This window comes from Micropterus salmoides, unplaced genomic scaffold, assembly GCF_014851395.1.
Source record: "Micropterus salmoides isolate LMB-PRFRI ecotype aquatic unplaced genomic scaffold, ASM1485139v1 Ms_hic_scaffold_3, whole genome shotgun sequence".
NCBI classification, from domain to species: domain Eukaryota; kingdom Metazoa; phylum Chordata; class Actinopteri; order Centrarchiformes; family Centrarchidae; genus Micropterus; species Micropterus salmoides.
The window spans coordinates 8,769,899-8,791,847 of NW_024042261.1; the positions used below are offsets into that span (position 1 = coordinate 8,769,899).

The following is a 21,949-nucleotide window of genomic DNA, read 5'->3' on the forward strand; positions in this document are numbered from 1 at the left end:
CTGACTAGCTTGACACTGCTGCGTCTGGCGGACATAATTACTACGTCACATCCGGAGAGTGGGGTCTTTTTTTGTTTTCCCGTATCCGCCATTTCAGTTTTTGAAGTTAGTTGACATCGGGAGCTGGATTGTAGCTGGAATTGTGTAGCTAAAACGCCTTATATGATTTTTAGAGCTGAATTCCGGTCGTAAACCAAATAAGAGTCGTTTTTGATTCGTGGTTGCGGATCTATATCGGCAGATTGATGTCCAGACGGCCAGCTGCGGATGTCGTCTGTTTACTAAACGTGCTCTAGGCGCTAAAGTTTTTGTATGAGTTGAAGGCTTCGCCTGTGGATAACGGGAGGGAGAGAAGGGAAGGCCCGGTGAAGCCTCGGCTTTGGAGTGGTTATCATGGCCGGAAATTTTGACGCGGAGGACCGTGGCAGCTGGTACTGGGGTCGGTTGAGCAGGCAGGAGGCTGTGTCTCTGTTGCAGGGGCAGAGGCACGGCGTGTTTCTGGTCCGGGACTCCATCACCAGCCCCGGTGACTATGTGCTCTCGGTATCAGAGAACTCCAAAGTCTCGCATTACATAATTAACAGCATCAGCAACAACCGACAATCCGGTCCAGGTAAGGTAGCAGAGGGGTTTGGAGGGGCTCTGCATGTCGAGATTGGGATGCGACCGTTCTTGCATGACTTGCACCAAAGGAGATGCGCAGTGTGCCTTATCCACTCTCTTGTAGGGAGAACGGCAGGCCAGACAAATTGAAACATGTGTCTATTTAATGTTTGCTTGTTAAAAGGCAAACGTACCTCTGGGCATGGTCTCAGACCTTTTCCGAGTGCCCAGACAGACAACACACTAGATACACGCGTCGTTTCAGTAAATCAAAGCGATTGGTGCACGTTTCTGTCACTAAAACACACCTTGGTGGGCGGTGTGAGTTTTGAAATAGACCCTTTTAATGTAAGTTGTGTCTCTTAAATTACCAGCTGGCTCTGAAAGAGTTATAAATGTACAAAAGTTTGTCTAATTGCCAGGTTTTTATAGACTTTGACCAGACCTTGTCCCTTGCCTCTGCTGGGGTTTTCCTGTCAATATTAGTTGTATTTCCTCATGCCTTTGCAAAACAACTCCTTTCATTGGAAGTGGAAAAGAAACAAATATGAAAGCGGAAAGAAATGTAAAATAAGGAAACAAAAATCCTTCCTGTTCATTCTGGAAATCACCGCCACCAAGCTTTGTTACATAAATAGACGAGCTTCAGCCACCTGCCAGATTCAGACATGTTAAAGCAGGTTGTGTGTTGTGTCATTTTCACCAGGTTTGGCCCATCCGAGGTTCCGCATCGGTGACCAGGAGTTTGACGCCCTCCCCGCTTTGCTAGAGTTCTATAAAATCCACTACTTGGACACCACCACCTTGATAGAACCCATCAACAAGTCTAAACACACCTCCTTCATCGGCGTGGGCCCCGGCGGAGGCCCCCCGCCTCGCCTGGAGGACGAGTATGTCCGAGCACTTTTCGATTTCCCCGGCAACGACGAGGAGGATCTCCCATTTAAGAAGGGTGACATTCTCCGAGTTCTGGAGAAGCCAGAGGAGCAGTGGTGGAACGCCCAGAACTCTGAAGGCCGGGCCGGGATGATCCCAGTGCCGTACGTGGAGAAGTACCGTCCGGCGTCTCCCAGTTCTGTGGCGGGGCCCGGCGTACCTGGGGGACCACCGGGAGGAATGGCAGTGCTAGGGAACTCTGACGGCTCTGCCCAGTCTGGCGCTCCGCTGCTGGCAGACCCCAGCCAGTACGCCCAACCCACTCCTCTGCCAAATCTCCAGAATGGACCTGTCTTTGCCAGGGCCATACAGAAGAGGGTGCCCAATGCCTACGACAAGACTGCCCTGGCCTTAGAGGTAAATTTGGACATGTGTGTGGTGTTTTGTCTTGCGTCCATGCATCCTCTTAACATGTGCTGGAGGAAAGGGGACAGTTGGCGAAGAAGGCTGTCGGACTATAAGTTTATCAAGACTGAGCGCGCATTCCTTCGCTTTCTTTGCCATTGTCCTTTTGAGTATTTCGTTCTGAGTATTTGTGAACAGGGCGAAGAGGAAACAAGGTCAGAAAGTGCTCAGCCAGCTCTCCGTGTAGTTTTCCACATAATTTTCTATATAATGTCTCTTCTGCAGAGATCAGTCCAGTGACATCACAGATTGAGCTGCATTCAGTCTGCCCATAATGTTTATTAACTCACTGGCTTTATTTTTCTGGACTAGACTTTTTCTTTGAGTGAGGGGCACTTAGTCTTCCCCCCAGTTAGTAACCTAGTAGGGTACCCAAGTAGGAAAACTGCCATTAAGCTGTGCTCCCTGCTCACGGCGGCTGGGCTGTCCGGAAGCGAGCGCGGGGCTCCCACGGAGCAGGTCGTTGGGGGAAGGAAATAGTTTGTGTTTGGGAACAGGACCATTTCCTCTGGTCCCTGTGAAGCCAGGAGGCAAGCTGAGCCTGGAGAGGGACTAGGAGGCGGGCTAGTCAGAGTATGCTCTTGTCCCTCCTGCCCTGCTGGACCATAACGGCAAAGATACCAACACAGATCAGTCCTTCTGACGGCTCAGATCTGTGCCCTGCTTTTGCACTTTGTGGAGTCAAACCACGTGTCTGCTGCTGCTGGTTGATTCGTCTTTCTCCAGCTCATGTCAGTTAGAAATAAGACAGGTAGATCCTTTTTCACAAGTGGTTTCTGCCACTCCCACCTGTGGTAGACTTTTCTGGATTTGGCTCATGTGAGTGTGAGTGTTTTCTCCACTGTAGTTGGCCAGGAGTGACTCAGCAAGGCGGCACAGGACAGTTAATGATTAGCTCACATGGCCTTACCTCGTTGTCTTCAGAAAAGCCTCTGATTGTGACGATTGCGTGTTATCTAAACCAGCTTAACATCAGACATGATTGTAACTATATTGTGAATACTCAAGTGTCTGTGTTGTTTTCTAAAGTCTGGGACACGGGAAAACATTTCAGCGTCACAAAGTTGTGGCAGTGATTACTGGTCATTACCTGCGATAAATCTACAGATTATTTTCTCGATTTCATCATTTGTTTTAAAAAATGTCACAAAAAATATATATCCATCACACTTCCCTGAAGACTAACGGGAGATCTCAAAATCACTCTTTTTGTCCGACCAGCCGCCCAAAAGCATTTATGCTTCAAGTGGACTTTTCACAATGAATTGGTTACCAAAATAGTTGCCGATTAATTTATTATTGATCAAGTAATCTATGAATTGTTTCAGTTTTAGCATAGGGAACACTCCTGTGAGGCTTAATACGGTTTAGATTTTGTATAAACTTTGTGAGAGAGTTGTTGCATCACTGTGTGGTAACATTGAGGGCATAGCTTGTGGTGGTGCCCTACTAGAGTGCATCCTATTGCTGTTAGTGGTATTTCTTCTCCCCAAATAAACTGTATACAGGGAGCCAAAATGGCAGAAAAACCTTTATAGTATTTTGCAATCCACTACATCAACAACTCTACATACTGTGAGCAGTATGTGTCAAATGGCTGTGCCTTGTTACATAATGATGGTAAGGTCTGCAGACATTTCAGCACCTCTATTTAAAGATTCCCTAATGTAATGTCCAGGGATGTCCTGCCGATCCTGACATGGGGGACAAGCACTGATATTTTTTTATTGCATTGGTACCTGCTCTATAAAGTCTTTGTAATTCAGGGACACCCTTTGTGAAAAGCACCTACTTTTACTCCGTTAGAACACTGGGACTGTTTCAGTGTTGTGAACAAGTGACCCACAAATCACACAAACAGCAGCCAGCGGTTTCAATTAATGACATCCACAAGCTACAGCAAGGCACGCAAGCAGTCACTTTGAGTTAATACTGTCGTATTTTCAAGCAAACCTGCCAAACATTCCCAGATTTCAGGTTGTTAAATATGAAGATTTGTTACTAAATGTGTATGGGGTAAATTTTTTTAAACATTGACACAACTCTTCTGCTCAAGGTAGTTTCTGCTTTCAGTCCACACAAAGTAAAAAAACAATATTATTGTCATCTTTTTTAGAATACCATATTTTGTCCTGGTGGAATGCAAAACATTTAATATTACAACCAACTTTTAACAATATGCTTTAGCAAATACACCCTTTCATCTTAACCCCTCAGTGGCTCAGAAGGTTTACTCTCAGCATTTTAATGCAAAGTAGCTAGAGGTGTAACGATAATGTGTACCTCCGTTTTTGCGTCATGGTTTGGGACGTTTTTAATACAGCGGGGAAAACAAAACATTTTTGAAAATAATATTTGCCATTCATTTTGAACGCACACGCTGAAGCGCTTTGACCACCTGCTTAAGTTCTGTATTCTCCACTGTATAGCATTAGTGATTATTTAGGCACTGGCTGACACTGCAGGGGGAGGCTGCTTGAACGCTGTAGGGAGAAGGAATCGCCTTCAGTCCGTTTTGGTCTCTAATTGATGCATCGTGCTGATGCCGAAGGGTGTCCACAGACGTACCAGACATCAGTTGAACAGTGTCACAAAGGAGTTTGATAGTTGTCCATTCTCGCTGCAAATAACAAAGAAAGTGTAACGCTCCCACACAGTAGATCTAGACGTCAGGGAAGATCCTCCTGCTCGGGTCTTTCATTTGCCATTTGGAGGCAGCAACACCACAAGAGCTTGACTAACCGGTCTAAGCTGACTAGCATTCTCTCAACATAGAATTTCAGTTTGCATGTGTTTGCAGAAATAGACTTTTTTTTGACAGTAACTGTTTGCGTCACAGGACGTACTGAACCAAGTTAGTCACCAACCGAATGTTCTGTACCGAACGGTTCAGGGCGACACCCCAAAAAGCAGAAAATTCTACACTTTCATTCTCATTTTTCAAATCATAAAATCTGAAATAGTTTTGGATAACCCAAACAATCTGTTTCCAATTGTTCTCAGAAGGTTCCTGTTCTTTGATAACAAATAACAATGGTGCGACAAAACAAGCTATTTCACGACGTCACCCTTGGCGTATTTCACTATTTTCTGACATGTTATAAAACAAAATAATTGAAAATACTCTACGAATTAGTCAACAATATGTGATGATTTAGGGCTCTATAATGTACTAGACACTACAAGAAACCATTGAAGGAAATGCAGACTATTTAGCTGTTGGGGGGAAGAAAAACTTAAACTGCTTCACTCATTTTATTTCAAGTGAGCACTGTGCAGCGACATTAGGTGGGGAAAAAAAGAAAACTCGTTATAAAAAAGGTGTCACTTCAGGGAGAGAAGAAATCTTGCTTGAGACATCTGCAGTCGTGCAAATGCTGCCAGTTACTAAAACACAAGGAAGATTGTCATAGCTGGTTATCAGGCTGATACTGTGACTACCTGGAAGTGTCGCAGTGTACGCTTTGAGCGTGCACGCACAGCTTTAACCGCTGGCTGTTCAGCTGTCACCCACATTGACTTGAACTTTGGAACTGTCTGTTAGTCCTTGTTTGCTCAGGTTCAGTGACACAGGAACAGCCACTCCTCTCCCTGTTAAGCCTGTAATCCTACATGCTATCGCCCCACAGCAGGGCTGCTACTACCGTTTTGTTTAGTTGTTGTTTTTATTTATGTCTTGTACACATTCCCAGAACACAAGGTCCCATCTTCAAGTTGCTTGTGTCCTCTGACCAACTAAACTGTAAATTTTAGAAACCATAGATTACAGAGGATTGTCTGTGTTAAATTAATTTTTAATGATGATAATAACTCTTTGCTGCTGAACTCTCTCACACGATACCTCTGTCCCCTCCCTCCCCAGGTGGGCGACATGGTGAAGGTGACCAAAATAAACGTCAACGGCCAGTGGGAGGGTGAATGTAAAGGCAAACGAGGCCACTTTCCCTTCACACACGTCAAACTGCTGGACCAGCACAACGCCGAGGACGAACTCAGCTGAGAGCGGACAGCCGGGCCACAACCTGGACACTAGTATTAGACCCTTCCCTTCCTTCCTGTTCCACACACTCACCCGCTCCCCCCTCCCTCACGTCTCCTCCGGCTTTTACCTGCACCAGTAACAGTTTCAGAAAATCACTGAGATCAACACAAACAGGCCCTCGTGGGACCTTTGTAACGAACACCTCCTTCATTTCTACCCCTCTGAATAATCATGTCCCCCCTTCCCCACCACCTGCTCTCACTGACTGACTTAAAAATGCGTTATATACTCTACAGTGGAACTGTAAACTGAATCTCCTGTTCCATGGATGTGACAAAACCCTTTAGATCCTCCCCTCGTCATGTCCCCGCCGTACACACATTATCAACACTCACTCCTCCGGAGAGTCCTCGCCGCGGAGTTCAATCACTTCCTCTTCCTGTGTTGGAGCCAGTAGATAACTGCTCGCCGCCGTGTCACTTTTCATCCTGGTCCTCATCCGTCACCATGGTTACAGCGCTGTAGGATCATGCTGCATTCACGTCAGATGGGAATACAGTATTAAATTGAAGAGTAACAACACAGTCTTCATGTGTTGTCTTGACATTTTTGGAAATACCCTTAATAGATTTCTTGCCAAGAGTTAGATGAGAAGAGTAATAATTCTGTTGTGTCTGTACTGTAAATATGAAGCTACTGCCTGCAGCTGATTAGCTTAGCTTAGCATAAACACTGGAAGCAGAGGCCTGACTGAGAAAAAAATATATATATTTTTAAACTGACAGTTTAGTCTCACGGGTTATGTGCCGGACTGTTTCTTGGCTGAGACAAATTGCCGGGCAACCAGCAGGTATTCCGAGAAGTCACTGCGCCATGCCAAGAAATATTAACCCCTCACAAATAGTAGAATTTTTGTCTTTACCCTGCTGGTAGGCTGAGAGTTCCAGCCGTTTCCCCTCACTTCCAGGATTTATGCTAAGCTAGGGTATCGCCTGCTGGCAGTAGCTTCATATTCACCGTACAAATGCAAGAAGCATATCGATCCCATCATCAAACTCGGTAAGAAAGCAAATAAGTGTATTTGTGTGTATCTTTTTAACCTTGATCTGCTTGTTTCAGACTCCCAGTGCATCCATGTAGTGAGTGGTGAATTTGAGCACTAGGAAAATCAAAGTTGCAGTGTCAGCCACACAGATGATAGTTATTTGCTGAAACTGGCCATGGCAGCATTCTTTTTCTACATTTGCCCTTCATTTGTCCAAACTTTTGTCTTCATTCAGGAAATTAAAGACATAGGAGTCCTGAGTAATATTTAATCCTAAAATATTGTTATTGAAGGGTGACAGCATAACATTTACATCTCCAAAACTGCACGGAACAATATTCTCTGGCAAGTTAAAGGTATTTTCTAGTTTAAAAGTATCTTTTGACATGAGTGCAGCATTATTTTAGTGTAACCCAAGACTGTGAGAGACGAGAGCAGCGAGGCTCATATACAGCTGCCGCATTTTGTCGCAGGGATGATTTAAGACGGCAATGTTGTGTCTTAGAGAGAAATAATGAAAGAGCTTAGTCAAGTGGAGGTGTACTGCTTTCCTCAAGAAGCAGACCAAGGACCGGTCCCGCAGAACACCCTCTCCCCAAACATCAAATGGAGAAAACAAAACCTGAGTCGAGACCAGCAGCTAGGAGCGACCTCATGTAGTTGTAGCCGTAGCGCAGGACCCTGCAGTGAACCTGAGAAATTTCAAGACTATTGTTAAGGTGGCGAGACAGGCAACACTACATTCAACCTCTCCACACCTCGGCTCACCTCAGCCCCATCTACCCATCTACTACGACCAAGTACCACCAAGTAGTCTTTTGTAAGAAAAAAAGAACATTGTTATGAAATGATGTACTATGTGATTATCATTACATGCTAAAATATTGTTTTTGTTATCTTTGTAGTTTTCTTCATAGCTGATTTGTGTCCAGGAGGAAAACGGTTTCAATGTACACTTTTTACTGCTGCATGTTGGGAGGGACCGATGGGTTGCTGGTGCAACTGATGCAGGGGGGGCGCTCACATCTGTATGCCCCCAGCCCTCACAAGGCCATGTGTTCTCAATCTGCATCTGATGTATATGAATGAAGTTGAACGGAGTGAATGTAGGCTGTCCACCATGTTAGTTAGTACCGTCTTCTCATATTAGTGCTCTGCATTCAGCTCACTGAATATACCTTAGCAAAACAGATCTTGTCATATGTGTCCAAAAAAAGATGAAGTGGCATTATTTGGTGCCTCCCCGTTGTTTTTAACCTTTGAATAATCTTGTCGCCACCCTGCAGTGTTTTGTTCTTTTAGAAGAGGTTGTTTTCTGTTAAGATTGAATCAGTCTATTTGTTGACACCTGACAATCATCACCCCCATGTATCATAATGCAGACTGGTTTGGATTGAAACAGGCTGGCCGTGCAGTTTAGACCTTTGCCAGAGTGAAGCTGGGCCACTTTAAGCGGCGAGAACTCGCCGTCTCTTCCAAGTGAGGGGTTCCTCTCGGGTGTCATCGTACAGTGTTTCTGGCCAGTACGCCATGACACCTTTAGGTGGCACTATAACAGCATTGAGAGAGGAACGCATATTCCACCAGTGCTTATGAGATTTAAAGGAGATGAATTAGATTTTTAACGGAATGCACTTACCGTTTTAACAATGAGGGGGTTTTTTTATCCTTGTTTGCTTCCACACAGTAGCTTCCATCACCGTGTGGCTTTGCCTGACAAGCTCAGTCCCACCGTCGTGTTTCATTTCCAAGTTGGCCATTTTCCAAACCCGCGTTTAAATATTTACTATTGAAAAATATTGGGTTGACTTCTTGGAAAAATCTGGTCTAGCAAAGTAACATTTGTGTTTACTGCCAGCTTTTGACACAGTCCATTTTTATCTGTAGTTATGATCAAATCAAGCTTATTTTTTTTGTCACTCACACTGCACATGGCAGGTGCTACATAAATCATTATCTTATAAATTGTGTTGCCAATAAAAACCACAAAGAAGTTTTTTTTTTTTTTTTAGTAGCCCTGCATTAAGTCATTGATTTCCTTTCATAAAAAGGAAGGGGTGGCCAAATGCCAGCGGAAATTGTGTTAATCTCAAAATGTGCCATTTTATTATAACACTATATTCTTTCAAGACAACTGAAATTACCTTTTTATTTTCTGTAGCATGTAATGTGTTAATATACTAGTAAATAAAGTCAACCCCATGACAAATTCTTTTTTTAATGTATTAGACTTGTTTGTATGTTTGTGAAAATAGCGTATTACGTGCAGGACGGTCAGGAGGGCTTTGCTCAGCATTTCATAACGACTATAACTTCAAAAATACTGTAAAGAAATCCAACATGTATTTTAGTACTTGCTGTTTTATCTGTACATTTCATGACCAAAAGCCTATTTTTCATTCATGCTGCACATGGCAGTTGTCTAGCTATAGAAATGGTTGCCATTCATACTGCCACTGGGTATTTTTAGTAACACTGTATGATCTTGGGTAACTGTAGTGTCAGTACTGTACAGTGGGAATGCATCCAAGCATGTTTTAACATTATGTGCACCAGCCTATTAAAGCTAATGTGGACCCTTTCATACATACATACACTTACTGTGTAGTGCAGCTAGCAGGAAAACTGTGAAATATGGTTTAGTGGTCTATTGCTATCACTGGTGAAAAGATATTTGAGGATATAACAGCATTGTTTCACATATCTGTTCATGTAATCAAAATTATTTTAAAATGACGTAAATTATACAGAAACTACCTAAATTGCTAACGTACTGGTAATAGACAGGCAAAAACATTTGTTTTAACTAATCTTTTTCATTATGCTTGGCTTTTACTAGTAGACAAAAGAATGTTGATAAAAATGTGATAAATGAAGTATTTATTTATTGGTTAAAGGGCACTCAATAAGCAAATGTAAGGTAGTTTTGAGAAAGTAATGATTGGGATGCTGTTGAAGACCTCCAAATATCACCTGAAGGTACTTTTTCCGAGGTGGAGATTTATTGTTTTCCAGCAGTTATTTAAAATACTTTTTACAAACTGTTATTTTCAGTACTTTAAGTACCACAAATAATCACATTGCCTTGTACTTTGAAGGCGTGCAGTACAAGACAACGTCACACGTGTTTGTTGTTTTTGTACAGATAATTACCGAGTAGAAAGACTAAAGGAGCATAATTAAGTGATAGTATGACTTAATGACTGTACAGATAATGTACACACCTGCGTTTAGTGTTAGTAATAACTGTAAACGAGCGTACATAGATTAAGGTTAACGTTACTGTTCTCTGCACAGAAATATAAATGAGTGGCGGACTTATCAGAGCTGGTGAATCATGTGCGTATGTGCAGTACGCGGATGAGGCTGTAGTCGCCATCTTTACTCCATCAGCACAGCGCTGCCGGTGGGGCGGAACACCACTCATCGACCCAGTTGGTTTCTAGGAACCGCCTATAGACCTGACACACCGCCGTGTTTCTCACTGAAGATTTGTCACTTTGAATAGTTCGCTGCTCTACTTGCACCTCGATACACAATGGGAGAGCGAGATGATCTAGTTTATCAGGCAAAACTTGCCGAACAGGCAGAGCGATATGACGGTAAGCCACACTTTCAGGGCTTGTTCGGAGTGGGACATGTTCGCCGCAGGGATTTTTTTTTCTTTCTGCGAGCTAGCTAACGTTAACGGAGCAGTGCTCAACTAGGTAGCTCAATGTTAGCCGTGGCTAACGTTGAGCTAACGTGGCTGCGACCGCCGCGTTTCAGCTAACTATTCATTGACATGGCAGGTGGCTCCTTGTTGGAAGAAACTAATGCGACATTAAAACAAGAGCCACTACCTGGAAGTTTGTCTGTTTTTAGGAAAATTGTACGGATGCGACTGTCAGTGGCTAAAGCGACGGGGCTACAACAAAATGGCGGATTAATGGAGCGTGAGCTGTCAGGAGTTGCCTCCCCTGCACCATGCTAGCTATAACGTTTTAACACTTAAGCTACTGGCTTAGTTAGCAACTACAAGCAACACTTAGTGTCATGTTACTGTTATAACGCACCACGTTTTGCGGGACTCTGTCACGGATGCTAGCCCACTTTAACATTAGCGAGGCGTTAGCTGAATTGCAAGGTTAGCTGCTCGAAGCCTGCCGTGTGTGAGCAGTGAGTGGGAGGGCAGCTGCTCAGTAGGTGGGGTGTTCCCCTGCAAGCAGGCTGTACTGATCGATTGGCGAAAATGACTCCCTGTTCCTCTCCGGTGGACTCCTGTCACACTGTCATACCATTGCAGGCCCTGCAGAGGCTGTTTTTAGACGGTCAAACGCTGCCCAGTGACGTTAAGTGAATGTGCCATGACTCATTCACGGGATTTGGACCGACTGTATTTACAGAGTGATTTATGGTTTACTGGATACATGGTAACCTCGGTGAAATGTGGTCGCATTCATATTGTTTTTCTGCAATAGGTTGTCAAATGTTAACACATCGTTGAAAGATGAATTTCTTAAGGGCGTCATGTATTCCCTCATTTACATTAGCCTTTGTCTCAGACATCAGTAATATAATAATCATAGAGAACCCAGCCTGCTTGTTGTCACCGTTTAGCCAACATAGTTGGTCGTTATTTTAAAAAGTTTTTACTGCCAACCGGCAGTGATGGCATCTAATGACGCCATACTTAAACCTGAGATGCACATTAAATGTCAATAACAGGAGGAGGCCTAATTGGTTTATGTGTGTTCAGTCCTGTAGCCAGGGGAAACTTCTTGGGCAGGCATCTGATTTCACCGCCCTCTTTTTCCTTTAAGTGTTCCTTAAGCATTAAAAACGATCAGGGGAAATGATGGAAATGTGGTCTGTATTTACATTGTATTGCATACATTTCATTACATATTGTATTTTGTGTCTGTGATTTTCTTAATTTATGCATGCAATGTATCTGTAATTTAGCCATTAAAATAAGCCAATAAGTCATAAATCTTGACAGAACCATATGACATTTGGATGATAGATGACCGTATGAAAACAGCCTAGTTTAATAAATGTTGGCTGCTTTAGTCATCAGTATGACTAAACTCTCATACAACAGAACACCTTTTTTTTTTTTTTTTTAAAGTGCTGCTGATGGGTGAAAGCTGCTTTTGAACTATATTTTGTTCATGCTAATTTGATTCCAGTCCAAACCTTCCTGCCACAATAGGCCTGCAGACAAATTACTACAGGACACTGTACAAAATATTGTAGGAAACGATATGCAAAGGTTGCGTTGCTCTCAATAATTAAAACCAAATCTCAGGGGTGACAAAGACCAGGACAAGTTGGCTGTACCAAAATAAAACCCAGTAGATTACTGCAGCACCCTCAGCACCTCTCCTACTGTCTGAGGGTGGCGTGTCTGTGTGGAATATCCTCAGGATGAGCTGCACCTTACTGGCACGGTGCATCAATCAACAGTGGTCAGTTAATATTTACACATTGCAGTTAACCACCCTATTTCTTTTTATTAGAAAATAAATTTTGCATATTCTATAAGCTGTAATTTATTATCTCTGAGCACGCCATCCCTGACACCAGAACACTTCACCCATAATACAAGTTTTTGCCGGACCACGAATGTATGAATTTGTGAAGCACATCAAAACTCACACTTTTAGACTCAAACTGTCATTTAGTCAGACAACAAGATGAGAAGATTGACAGCTACCTGTTGGGTGCACTTAAATAAAATATCTCAAAGGACTGTTACATGTGTCTCCTCTATAGAGATGGTGGTGTCTATGAAGAACGTGGCAGGCATGGACGTGGAGCTCACAGTGGAGGAGAGGAACCTACTATCAGTGGCCTACAAGAATGTGATTGGAGCTCGGAGAGCCTCCTGGAGGATAATCAGCAGTATCGAGCAGAGGGAAGAGAACAAGGGCGGAGAAGAGAAACTGAAGATGATCCGGGAATACAGGCAAACGGTAAAGCGCTCAGTAAAGGTTGTCACTTTCCACAAAAAAGCTTAGCATTTGTATTTAGACAGTGACTGTCAGGAGCACTTACACAGATTCACTATGTCCCATTGTCCCAAATATGTTTGTCATTTTCACAGCATCTCAGACGTGTTGCGCTAATGTGAGATCACTAGTTCAAATGAATAATACACACTTATGAGCTGCTACTGGATAGACTGCATCTGAGTCATAGCTGGCAAATCCTCCACTCTCACTTGGTTTTATGAAAGGAAATAAGATCTGGTTATTAATCGGGGAGAGGCCAGAGTGTGTCAGGGAGATGGGAGAGGCAGTTGGACTGCAGTCAATGACCTAATGGGATTCAGAGATGGGTAATCCTGCAGTTGCACCTTCATTGTGTTAGTTGTGCTCTAAATCCCTTGGGAGGTACATTTCTAATATCACAGCACCTGGTGAGCATTCAATAAACATCTAAAGTGGATTAATTCAATTAGGTATTGAAGCTACTAGCAGACCATAAGAAGATTGGGGTTTAAAAGGGCCGATACAGTCCAAAAGAGTACACAGACAGCTGCAGTACGTGTTCTACATACACAGACCTAATCGCACATACAGTCCACGCGGTCATACGTTTTTTTGGCTGCATCTGGATGGTTTGCGCTGACCCCCCTCAGACGTGGGCAGATGACGAAATGTACTTTACATGGACCACACACAAGCGGGAAAATATTGTTAATAACTGTTTATTTTGTTTGTTTGGTGGCAGGTTGAGAAGGAGCTGAAGTCGATTTGTGGTGACATTCTGGATGCACTGGAAAGGCACCTACTCCCCTCTGCCGTCATGGGAGAGTCGAAGGTCTTCTACAACAAAATGTAAGATCTTTGTGGTCTGATGTAAATGAATAGATGAATAAGTAAACCCTCTCCGGTCCTTGAACAGAATGATGAGTACATTTATTTAGCATGTGTGTTATTTAACACACTCATGTGGTTACATATAGAATCTTGAGAGTTGAACTCGAGTCAGCAAAGGAAACATGGCAATATCAGGTTCACACATGGGATACTTTTCAAGAAAATTTAAGTGTAAAGTGAAGGCTCATGAAATAAGTTGCACAGCTAGCTTATTTAAGACCATAACAGTACAACTATTAACTTGTAATACACTTAAGTCATTCTTCCAAAGAAAACACTTCAGTTCTGAAAGTAAATTTTGTGGCCACTTTTGTCTTCCACCAATTCCAGGAAGGGTGACTACCACAGGTACCTGGCAGAGTTCGCCACTGGCAACAACAGAAAGGAGGCAGCAGAGAACAGCCTGGTAGCCTACAAAACTGCTACAGATCTTGCCATGCTGGAGCTGCCACCCACGCACCCCATCCGCCTCGGTCTAGCCCTCAACTTCTCCGTCTTCTACTACGAGATCCTCAACTCGCCTGACCGCGCTTGCAGGTTACTTTTTCTGCACTGCACTTACTCTAGTGCTTCTTTTTAGTTTCAACAGTGGTAAAGCCAAGTATAATCTTATATTTACATAGCAACCTCTAAAACTGATAAGGAGCGTTTGTTTTAAAGGATCTGAAGTGTAGAACCCTGACAATAAAGAGCCTAGGTACCGTCTCTTGTTTTTAATCCACTTTCACTAATCCTTCCCAGTTGGCATGCATAAGCAGACGCTCTTGCCTTTGCTTCACCATGGACATTATTCTGAGCAGCGAGGATGAAACTTTAAACGCTTTGTTTGTTGTTTGGGGGGGGGGGGGTTGTTTTTTTCCTTTGGCATGCTCACGTGTAAATAAAGGAATATGTAACAGGAGCTCCTTGCAAGCAAACAAGAATTGACTTACACAAACACATCACTGACACTGATGGATAATGCAGAATATGTCTTTAAACCATATTTTAACGTGATGAACACTGTAGCTTGAAACGGAACCAGTAAAATCTTGAGTGTGAATACTGATGCAGTTAAAGCTAACAAGTATTAAGTGATTTCAACAAAAGTGTGTTTGCGCAGGTTGGCAAAGGCTGCGTTTGATGACGCCATCACAGAACTGGACACACTGAGTGAAGACAGCTACAAGGACTCCACACTTATCATGCAGTTGTTACGTGACAACCTGACACTATGGACTTCAGATATGCAGGGAGAGGGTAAGATACCTTGGTGACCCCTTTCATAATACTAATCTGGGAATCAAAGTGTACTGCAATCTACCTTTTTGTCTCTGTAGAACCTCTTTTTCCAGGACTAGATGCTGAAACTCTGATGAACTAACTCACTCATCTCCTGTTACCTGACTAATACCTTTTTCACTGGGTTTATAACATGTCTTAATACTGTGAGCAGCTTGATTGATGTTCTGTTGTCCCAATCATTGGCAGTGCGAGACATAACATTTTATAATATATACGTAACACTTTAAAAGGAAATAATAATCCATATATTAAACTGATGCTTGAAGCTTTCTTGTCACATTATCTGACAGAAATTACTCAAATAATAGAGACAGCAGTCGGCTTAATCGGAACTCAAAATTGTCATGTTTATCAGCACAGGGCACTTCCTGTCGGCCAATCACAGATCTTACAGTCCACGTTGCCACGACGTGTATTTTCGAGGAGGTGCATGTCAGGCTACGCCACAGGTGAACGGTGTAGGGTAGGGGGCTACACAGGCTATGCCGTCAATTCGACGCAGGAGTATAAATTGCGCTTAAACAGCTGTGCTCACCAGCTTGGTGTCTAACCTGGCTGGACAAAATGTGGTATTGCGATATAGACCATGAATATTGCGATAATGATGAATTAATTTCGATATTCTTAAACATGTAAAAACACAAGTTGATGGCCCTGTTTCTGATACGTTTCCTCTTGGATCTCCGTTGTTTCGTTGTCTCTCTGGGCCACACTCATCTTCTAACTCTTTAAAATATTGTTCATTTCTCTAGCTCTCTCTTCACTCCCACGCTGTGGAAGTATGCACGCACGTCATGTGGTACGCTCCATAGGGTATGCTCGTGTTGCGGACCCGTGCGCTCACACTTGTATGCGACAGGGCAACTGGCCAGTGAAACATGATCATTATGCAGCGATTTCAAGCGGGCTCTAAATCGAACATAACTAAGCCACAGAGCCAACGGACGCATTTCTCCATAAAAATAAACAGAATATTGCATACTTTCTGCAACATTTTCAATATGATATCGCGCAACATGATATTGTGATAACAGTATTGAGTCAATATATTTTTCACCCCCCTAAACCCCAGTACAATTGTTGAACAGTCACGTAGTAACTTATGATTTGATGTGATTTAATATTTTACTTTGTGTTTACTGTTACTCTGCTTATATGCCAAAGCTTTATTTGTTCAAGGCTAGTCCTGTTGTTAGATAGAACATGCTTTTACAATGTTTGGTCACTCCTAGTGATCAAAGTGTAGTCAAATGAGATTTCTCTGATCTTAGATTTATGTTGGGCAGAACTGGTGGAAAAATCAATTAACAAGGAAATCCAGTTGTTGGATGTCAAATCCAGTGTAACATGAGGTCATGTCACACTGACATAAGCTCAGAGCATTCAGGACCCGGATCACGCTGCTCACAGTGTGCATGTCCAGGTACGGAGTTAGTTTGTTACAGAAAACCTGTCTTACTCGTGTACATGTGCGTTTGATTCTAGGCTGAACGATTTTTGAGGGAAACCTCTCCATTGGGATTTCTTTCTGAGCAATATATTGCTTTAAATTGCCATTAGAGGTGGGGTAAGCCATTCTAATCCAACAAACGTTAAATTCAGTGACAATCTCCTCAAGGCTCCGCTAGTCTGTGCGCTGACGTAAAATTCAGTGTGTGTACTCAGCCCTGGCTCTTTAAATGGGGAAACAAAGTGGTCTGCACCGAGCCAAACAACACTATTCCAGCCATGATTTATGTGTCAGGTAACGTTAAATGACTTGCCCACAGACATTCATCTTACTTCCTGGTTCACCAAGACATGCTGTTATGATGTTGGCTATAGCAGCAGGAGAGTTGTGAGTCTCGCGGTCTGGAGCTGCTGTACCGGTTCTCGGACCGTCTCATCCACTCGCATGTTAGCTTTGCAGCAACTATAGCCTCAGTTTGCTATCCCACAACTTAGCTAACGTGTGTTACGTCACTTGCTGTGTCATTGTTTGCTGTATATTGTGGTATTGGATTTTTCCAGAATCGCATACCCCACCTTTTAATTTCTATGAATTAAACTACACACAGAATAAATTAAAGGACAGCAGATAAAGTAATACAGTCCCTTGGTCTTTTTTAAAACCAGTCAGTTAGAGAAATGTCAAAAGTACATGTAGTTATTAATGACAAATAACCTGCCAAGCTCGCATTTATTCAGATATTAGATTTACATTACATTATAGCACAAACCTCATCGGACACTTCACTAACTAATCACTAACTGCTGGTCAAATAATCAAATCAACAATGTTTATTTCGGAGTGACAACCCTCAGTGCTACAGTTGACAGCTCTGCAGTTTAGCTGCTTGAGCTAACGTTAGCTTTGCAGACCGACAGGACAAGCTGCCTACCGGAGGTCCAGATTTTGAGCTTTTCACATTATAAGCCCACATTAATGACTTCAAAGCGCACTTTGAAGTTTCAACCACTGCTAAGCTTCCTGAATTTGACTTTGTTTATGTAGACAAAAACTCACCACTCTGTTGGTCTTCTGTAAACTGTAAAAGACAGGCCACTCTTTTTTTTCTTTTTCTTTTTTTCCAAACCTAAAAAAATATACAGTGATGTTTTTTTCTTCCACATAAACCATCTTTGGAGATACCATATTAACCAGACAGCAACAGTGAGCTACAGCGCAGTCGATTGTCTTCATAGCTGCTAAAGTCACTGCCAAGCTGCAACTTCTTAAGACGCTGTTTATTATGTAAGATAAAACCACTGCTCTTTATATAAACGTTTCAAACCGTGATTTCAGTCTGTAATAATTGTAACGCTTTCAGCCGTATTCGATTCATTCTTTCTCTTCCTCCATTCATACTAGCAGTTTGTGTTTGCTGTGTTGCAGAGCACCCACCAGCACCTTTTTCTTTCTCCAGTGACTCGTCATCTCTGTTGTCTTTCTCTCGTTGTAGAGTCCTAAAGGAAACAGTCCTGACTGTTCATTTCCCATGTTAACTGTACTTTGTAAGTGTTGCTCACCCAAGCCTTGCTGTGTGTGTGTGTGTGGTTGTATCCTCTCAACACTAACTCACTCATGGTTTAATAATCCAGTCCGCTCACCCGTAGCTTTGTCACTCACTCATTCGGTGGCTTTTTTTATTAACTGTGATCTTTGATCCTCCCACCGTGGTCAGTTAAAACAGGGTTCAGCTGAGCGTGAGTGTTCACTTAGTCACCTGTTAAACTTGTATGTACACCAAGGAACAGAGGTTTGATCATGTTGTTGGCATGCAAGACTACCTGAATACTCAATGCTACTTCAGTCAACCGTTTTTAACACATGCAGCCCCCATTTGGGACATAAAGAAATGCTGGTGCAGTTCTAATCGCAAAGTATTTGACCTTCTCCATTAAGAACACCAAGTTGAAGTTATCAGATGTTCAGGATCTGCACGTGTCAAGTTTTGTGTAAAAGCTCAAATGTTTTCACCCACATTTTGACTTGTGTTAAGTTTTCTCACTGCCGGTTTTCTATTCACTGTACCTGAATGTCTGTGTAAACAGTTTGATCCACATTTCACTCCCCAAACACTGGTGAAAGTCAGATTTGGGTTCAGCATGCATTTTTATGAGAAGTTTCCTGGTGACAATTAAAGATTTATAAACATGGAAAAAGTCCAGATTAAAAAAGCAGGTCAGTTTAATGACTTTCCTCTCAGATCTTAGTGTATGTTCCAACGTATCCCCACCAGAGAAGACATTGTTCACCAGCAGGGGTTGGAAAGTAACAGTACATTTACTTAAATAGTAGAGTTTACACGTCTTTGTACTTCTGTTTTATTCAACTTTATACGTCTACTTCACTACATTTATTGGACAGCTGTAGTTACTTAGCAGATATAAAACATATGATCAGCTTATAAAATATGTTGCATTGTTCAGTGTACAAGATCTCTGGATCCAGCCATTTTAGTCTGTAATTGAGTTCTTGAAATCTTATTGTCTTATAAAAGTGAAAAAGTGTGCCAGTGCTGTCACAATATTCCCATCTATTTCCAAAGCAAATCAGCTTGTTTCAGGTATTTTGTAAAATGAAGTTTAATTTATCATAATTCAAGTGCAGCATTGTACCTTTTTATTATTTCTTGTTTCAAGCTACATCGACTTATTTCAGCAACATTTTTTTATTTTTTAAACAAGCTGATTTAAAGGACGAATGGGTCACTTGTGTTAAGGAAAGATGCTTTTTCAGACTGGGGATATTGCAAATGAAACGGCATAACGGCGTTAAAATGAGCTCCACCTCAACCAGCCGCAACAGAACAAGGCTAGCTATACATTAATGCATCTGTAATAATGATCCTGCAATATTATCTCTGCTCTTATTTATTATTAACACGCCATTCCTCTGCAAGAGTACTTCAGTTTTTGAATTCCAGCTTTTGCATTTTTAGAATTACAGGACTTCTGCTTGGAGAGAGAGAGAGAGAGACTGTAGTTTAGTAATTTAGTAAAGAAAAAGCTCAGAAAATACCTCCTGTTAATAGAAAGCAAAGGCAAAATGAGGGGAAAAAAACAAATGAAGGACTGAATTGGTTCAGGCTCTTTATTTAAGTTAATTATATACTTTCATCTGTTTTATTTTTAAATTTAATGATAAAAGTAGTAAGCTTTGTTCTGGGACAGTTTCCAAACTGAATTCCCCAGGGTATTGCAAGTGAACTGTTTGGGTCCATTAGATTTCTTACCACCTGTTAAGCCTTTCTGCCTCTCACTCCTCCGTTAATGAATTTTTTTTTTTTTTTTTGGAAAAAGCAGTGCGACCCTGAAGACCATGTCAGAAGACAAACACTGACAGTATATTTTCTCTTGACCAGGTGAAGAACAGAACAAAGAGGCACTGCAAGACGTCGAGGATGAGGCCCAGTGAGACTATGCCACAAACAGCCAACGACTTGAGACCTTCCCCTCACCTCCTCACACTCCTCCACCCCCACCCACCGTTCTCCTCCTCCATCCTCCCCCCTCCAACTCCACTTCCCCCTCTGAGTCACCTTCCTCCTCTCTCCCCCCTCTTCCTTTCTTCCACCTCTGCAGCTCCGTGACCCAGCAGGGCCACGGAGTTAACAAGTTTATTTTTTTTTATTTTTATATTAGCCCTTACATCATTCAAGTAAATACCACTTAATTGAGACAGGAAACACAATGTTAGAAAGACAAAGGTAAAGAAAGAGTCCCTGGTTGTTTTTGTTCGTTTGTTTTTTTTTGTCCTGGTACAAGCGGTTCTGAAATGTTATCTTTGTTTTATTATATTTTTGTTTGTTTTTGCTTTTTCTTCAATATTTTTATCAGTTGCTGGATGTATTGAGAATTGTTTTCTTAATGTAATTACAGAAATTAACTTTTATTACTGATAATGTTGACTATTAGTTATGGGAGCTATTTTATCTGTTTTTAGTGAAATGTCATGTGAATCATTTTACCTTTTTATGGGCAATTTGGAAAACTACAAGTGCCCTTTTTGTTAACTTAGGTTTTCAGAGGAAGTTGGCAAAATTCGCGATATCCACGTGGGGCAAAGAAGTGCTTAACTTTTACACCATAGTGATTCTGTTGTCATGTTTTTGTAGTTGTCCTTGGACTGTACTTTGTGCTGAAATACTGTAACTGTGCACACATGCTGAATCTCTGAAGGTGGACTTATCGCCAGCTGGTGGTTTTAATTTAAAAAAAAACAAACTTGGGAGATTTCTCACTTGTGTAAAAGACAAGTCTTAAATTGGCCCCGCTCCCTCACAGAGAGCCCTAAAATCAAGATTATCAGTGCTTGCATGAGTTAACACATTATTTTCTGCTGCTCCTCCCCTGCTTTTTACGCCTCTAGGTTCAGAGGTTTTCTTTCTTTGCGGTTTCCTTTGTTTCTCTCCTTGTTTTGCTTCATTATGTGTAACTTGGAGCTGATTTGTACTACTGGATATCTGACTGGAGCCACAGACAGGGAATCTGTATTGTTCTTACTGAAACACAGCATGGAATTAACATTAAACAATCTAAATTAAACATTAAAAACTGACTTGCTGACTTTATTTGATTTACCTTTTTGAACACACTGATTTTGCAGCTCCGCATTTAGGGAAACAAGGTGTTCAAACAAGGTAATGAATGAAATAAAACTGTCGTGGGGAATCTTTGGCGGTCCTGGTGCTCGTTGCACGTAGTGTCAATACTGGCTTTCCAAAACAAGAGGAATCTTAGCACAGTGTTTCCACACACAGCAGATGTTGTTACTGGAATCTGACTTGCCAACTGTGTGCGTAATCATAAATTTATATGTTCTATTTATAGTGTTTGAGAGACAAATGCAATCTTAACGCCTGTGCGTCTGCTGTGACTGTGTAGCTGCTGCTACTGTGAAAGCAGCTGATGGTGGACGTCTGGTGACATGCACGGAGTAATCAACACTCACAGAAAGGTTTCAGTGTTTGTGATAAAGATAGCTTCACTGTATTTTGTGTTGCCAATGTGCGAATAATACATGCCATCATCTTGACTGTGTGTAGTCATGAAACCTGCCTTTACCTCTGGCGCTATTTCTTGTTTAAGAGCTCACATGTTCATTCTGGGAGGACCCTGAAACCTTAACCTTTTGCCTCCATAGTTTCATTTGCTTGTAACCTCTAGCAGTTGCAGCCTATTCTACTGTTGCATCACCCATAATAACAGCCTGGGCTCAGTGCTTAGCCTAAATTTAGACTTGCAGGTGAAAGTGGAGGAGGCAGTCAGTCAAAGTGACTTCCTTCCTGCTGTGTGAACTGCTGCCACTGCCTGACAGTTCCCTGCATCTGCTGCTGAGGAGCG

The 21,949-nt window shown here is 42.2% G+C and overlaps 2 protein-coding genes across 4 annotated transcripts; both read left to right on the forward strand.

Annotated features, from left to right (window-relative positions):
* The first annotated feature begins 52 nt into the window (after positions 1-52).
* Positions 53-9,196, forward strand: crk (v-crk avian sarcoma virus CT10 oncogene homolog). Of its 2 annotated transcripts, none has more exons than XM_038694030.1 (3): positions 53-629; positions 1,284-1,896; positions 5,807-9,196. In XM_038694030.1, the coding sequence occupies exons 1-3, from the start codon at positions 394-396 to the stop codon at positions 5,942-5,944; spliced, it is 987 nt and encodes a 328-aa protein (XP_038549958.1). In that variant the 5' UTR covers positions 53-393; the 3' UTR covers positions 5,945-9,196. The 2 variants fall into 2 exon arrangements, with proteins under 2 accessions (XP_038549958.1, XP_038549957.1); XM_038694029.1 differs by having other exon boundaries at positions 53-613; positions 1,310-1,896.
* A 1,149-nt stretch (positions 9,197-10,345) lies between these two features.
* ywhae1 (tyrosine 3-monooxygenase/tryptophan 5-monooxygenase activation protein, epsilon polypeptide 1) lies at positions 10,346-21,164 on the forward strand. Of its 2 annotated transcripts, XM_038694033.1 has the most exons (7): positions 10,346-10,573; positions 12,729-12,928; positions 13,689-13,795; positions 14,168-14,374; positions 14,940-15,076; positions 18,064-18,115; positions 19,969-21,164. In XM_038694033.1, the coding sequence occupies exons 1-6, from the start codon at positions 10,510-10,512 to the stop codon at positions 18,069-18,071; spliced, it is 723 nt and encodes a 240-aa protein (XP_038549961.1). In that variant the 5' UTR covers positions 10,346-10,509; the 3' UTR covers positions 18,072-18,115; positions 19,969-21,164. The 2 variants fall into 2 exon arrangements, with proteins under 2 accessions (XP_038549961.1, XP_038549960.1); XM_038694032.1 differs by lacking the exon at positions 18,064-18,115 and having other exon boundaries at positions 10,349-10,573.
* Positions 21,165-21,949: the final 785 nt, after the last annotated feature.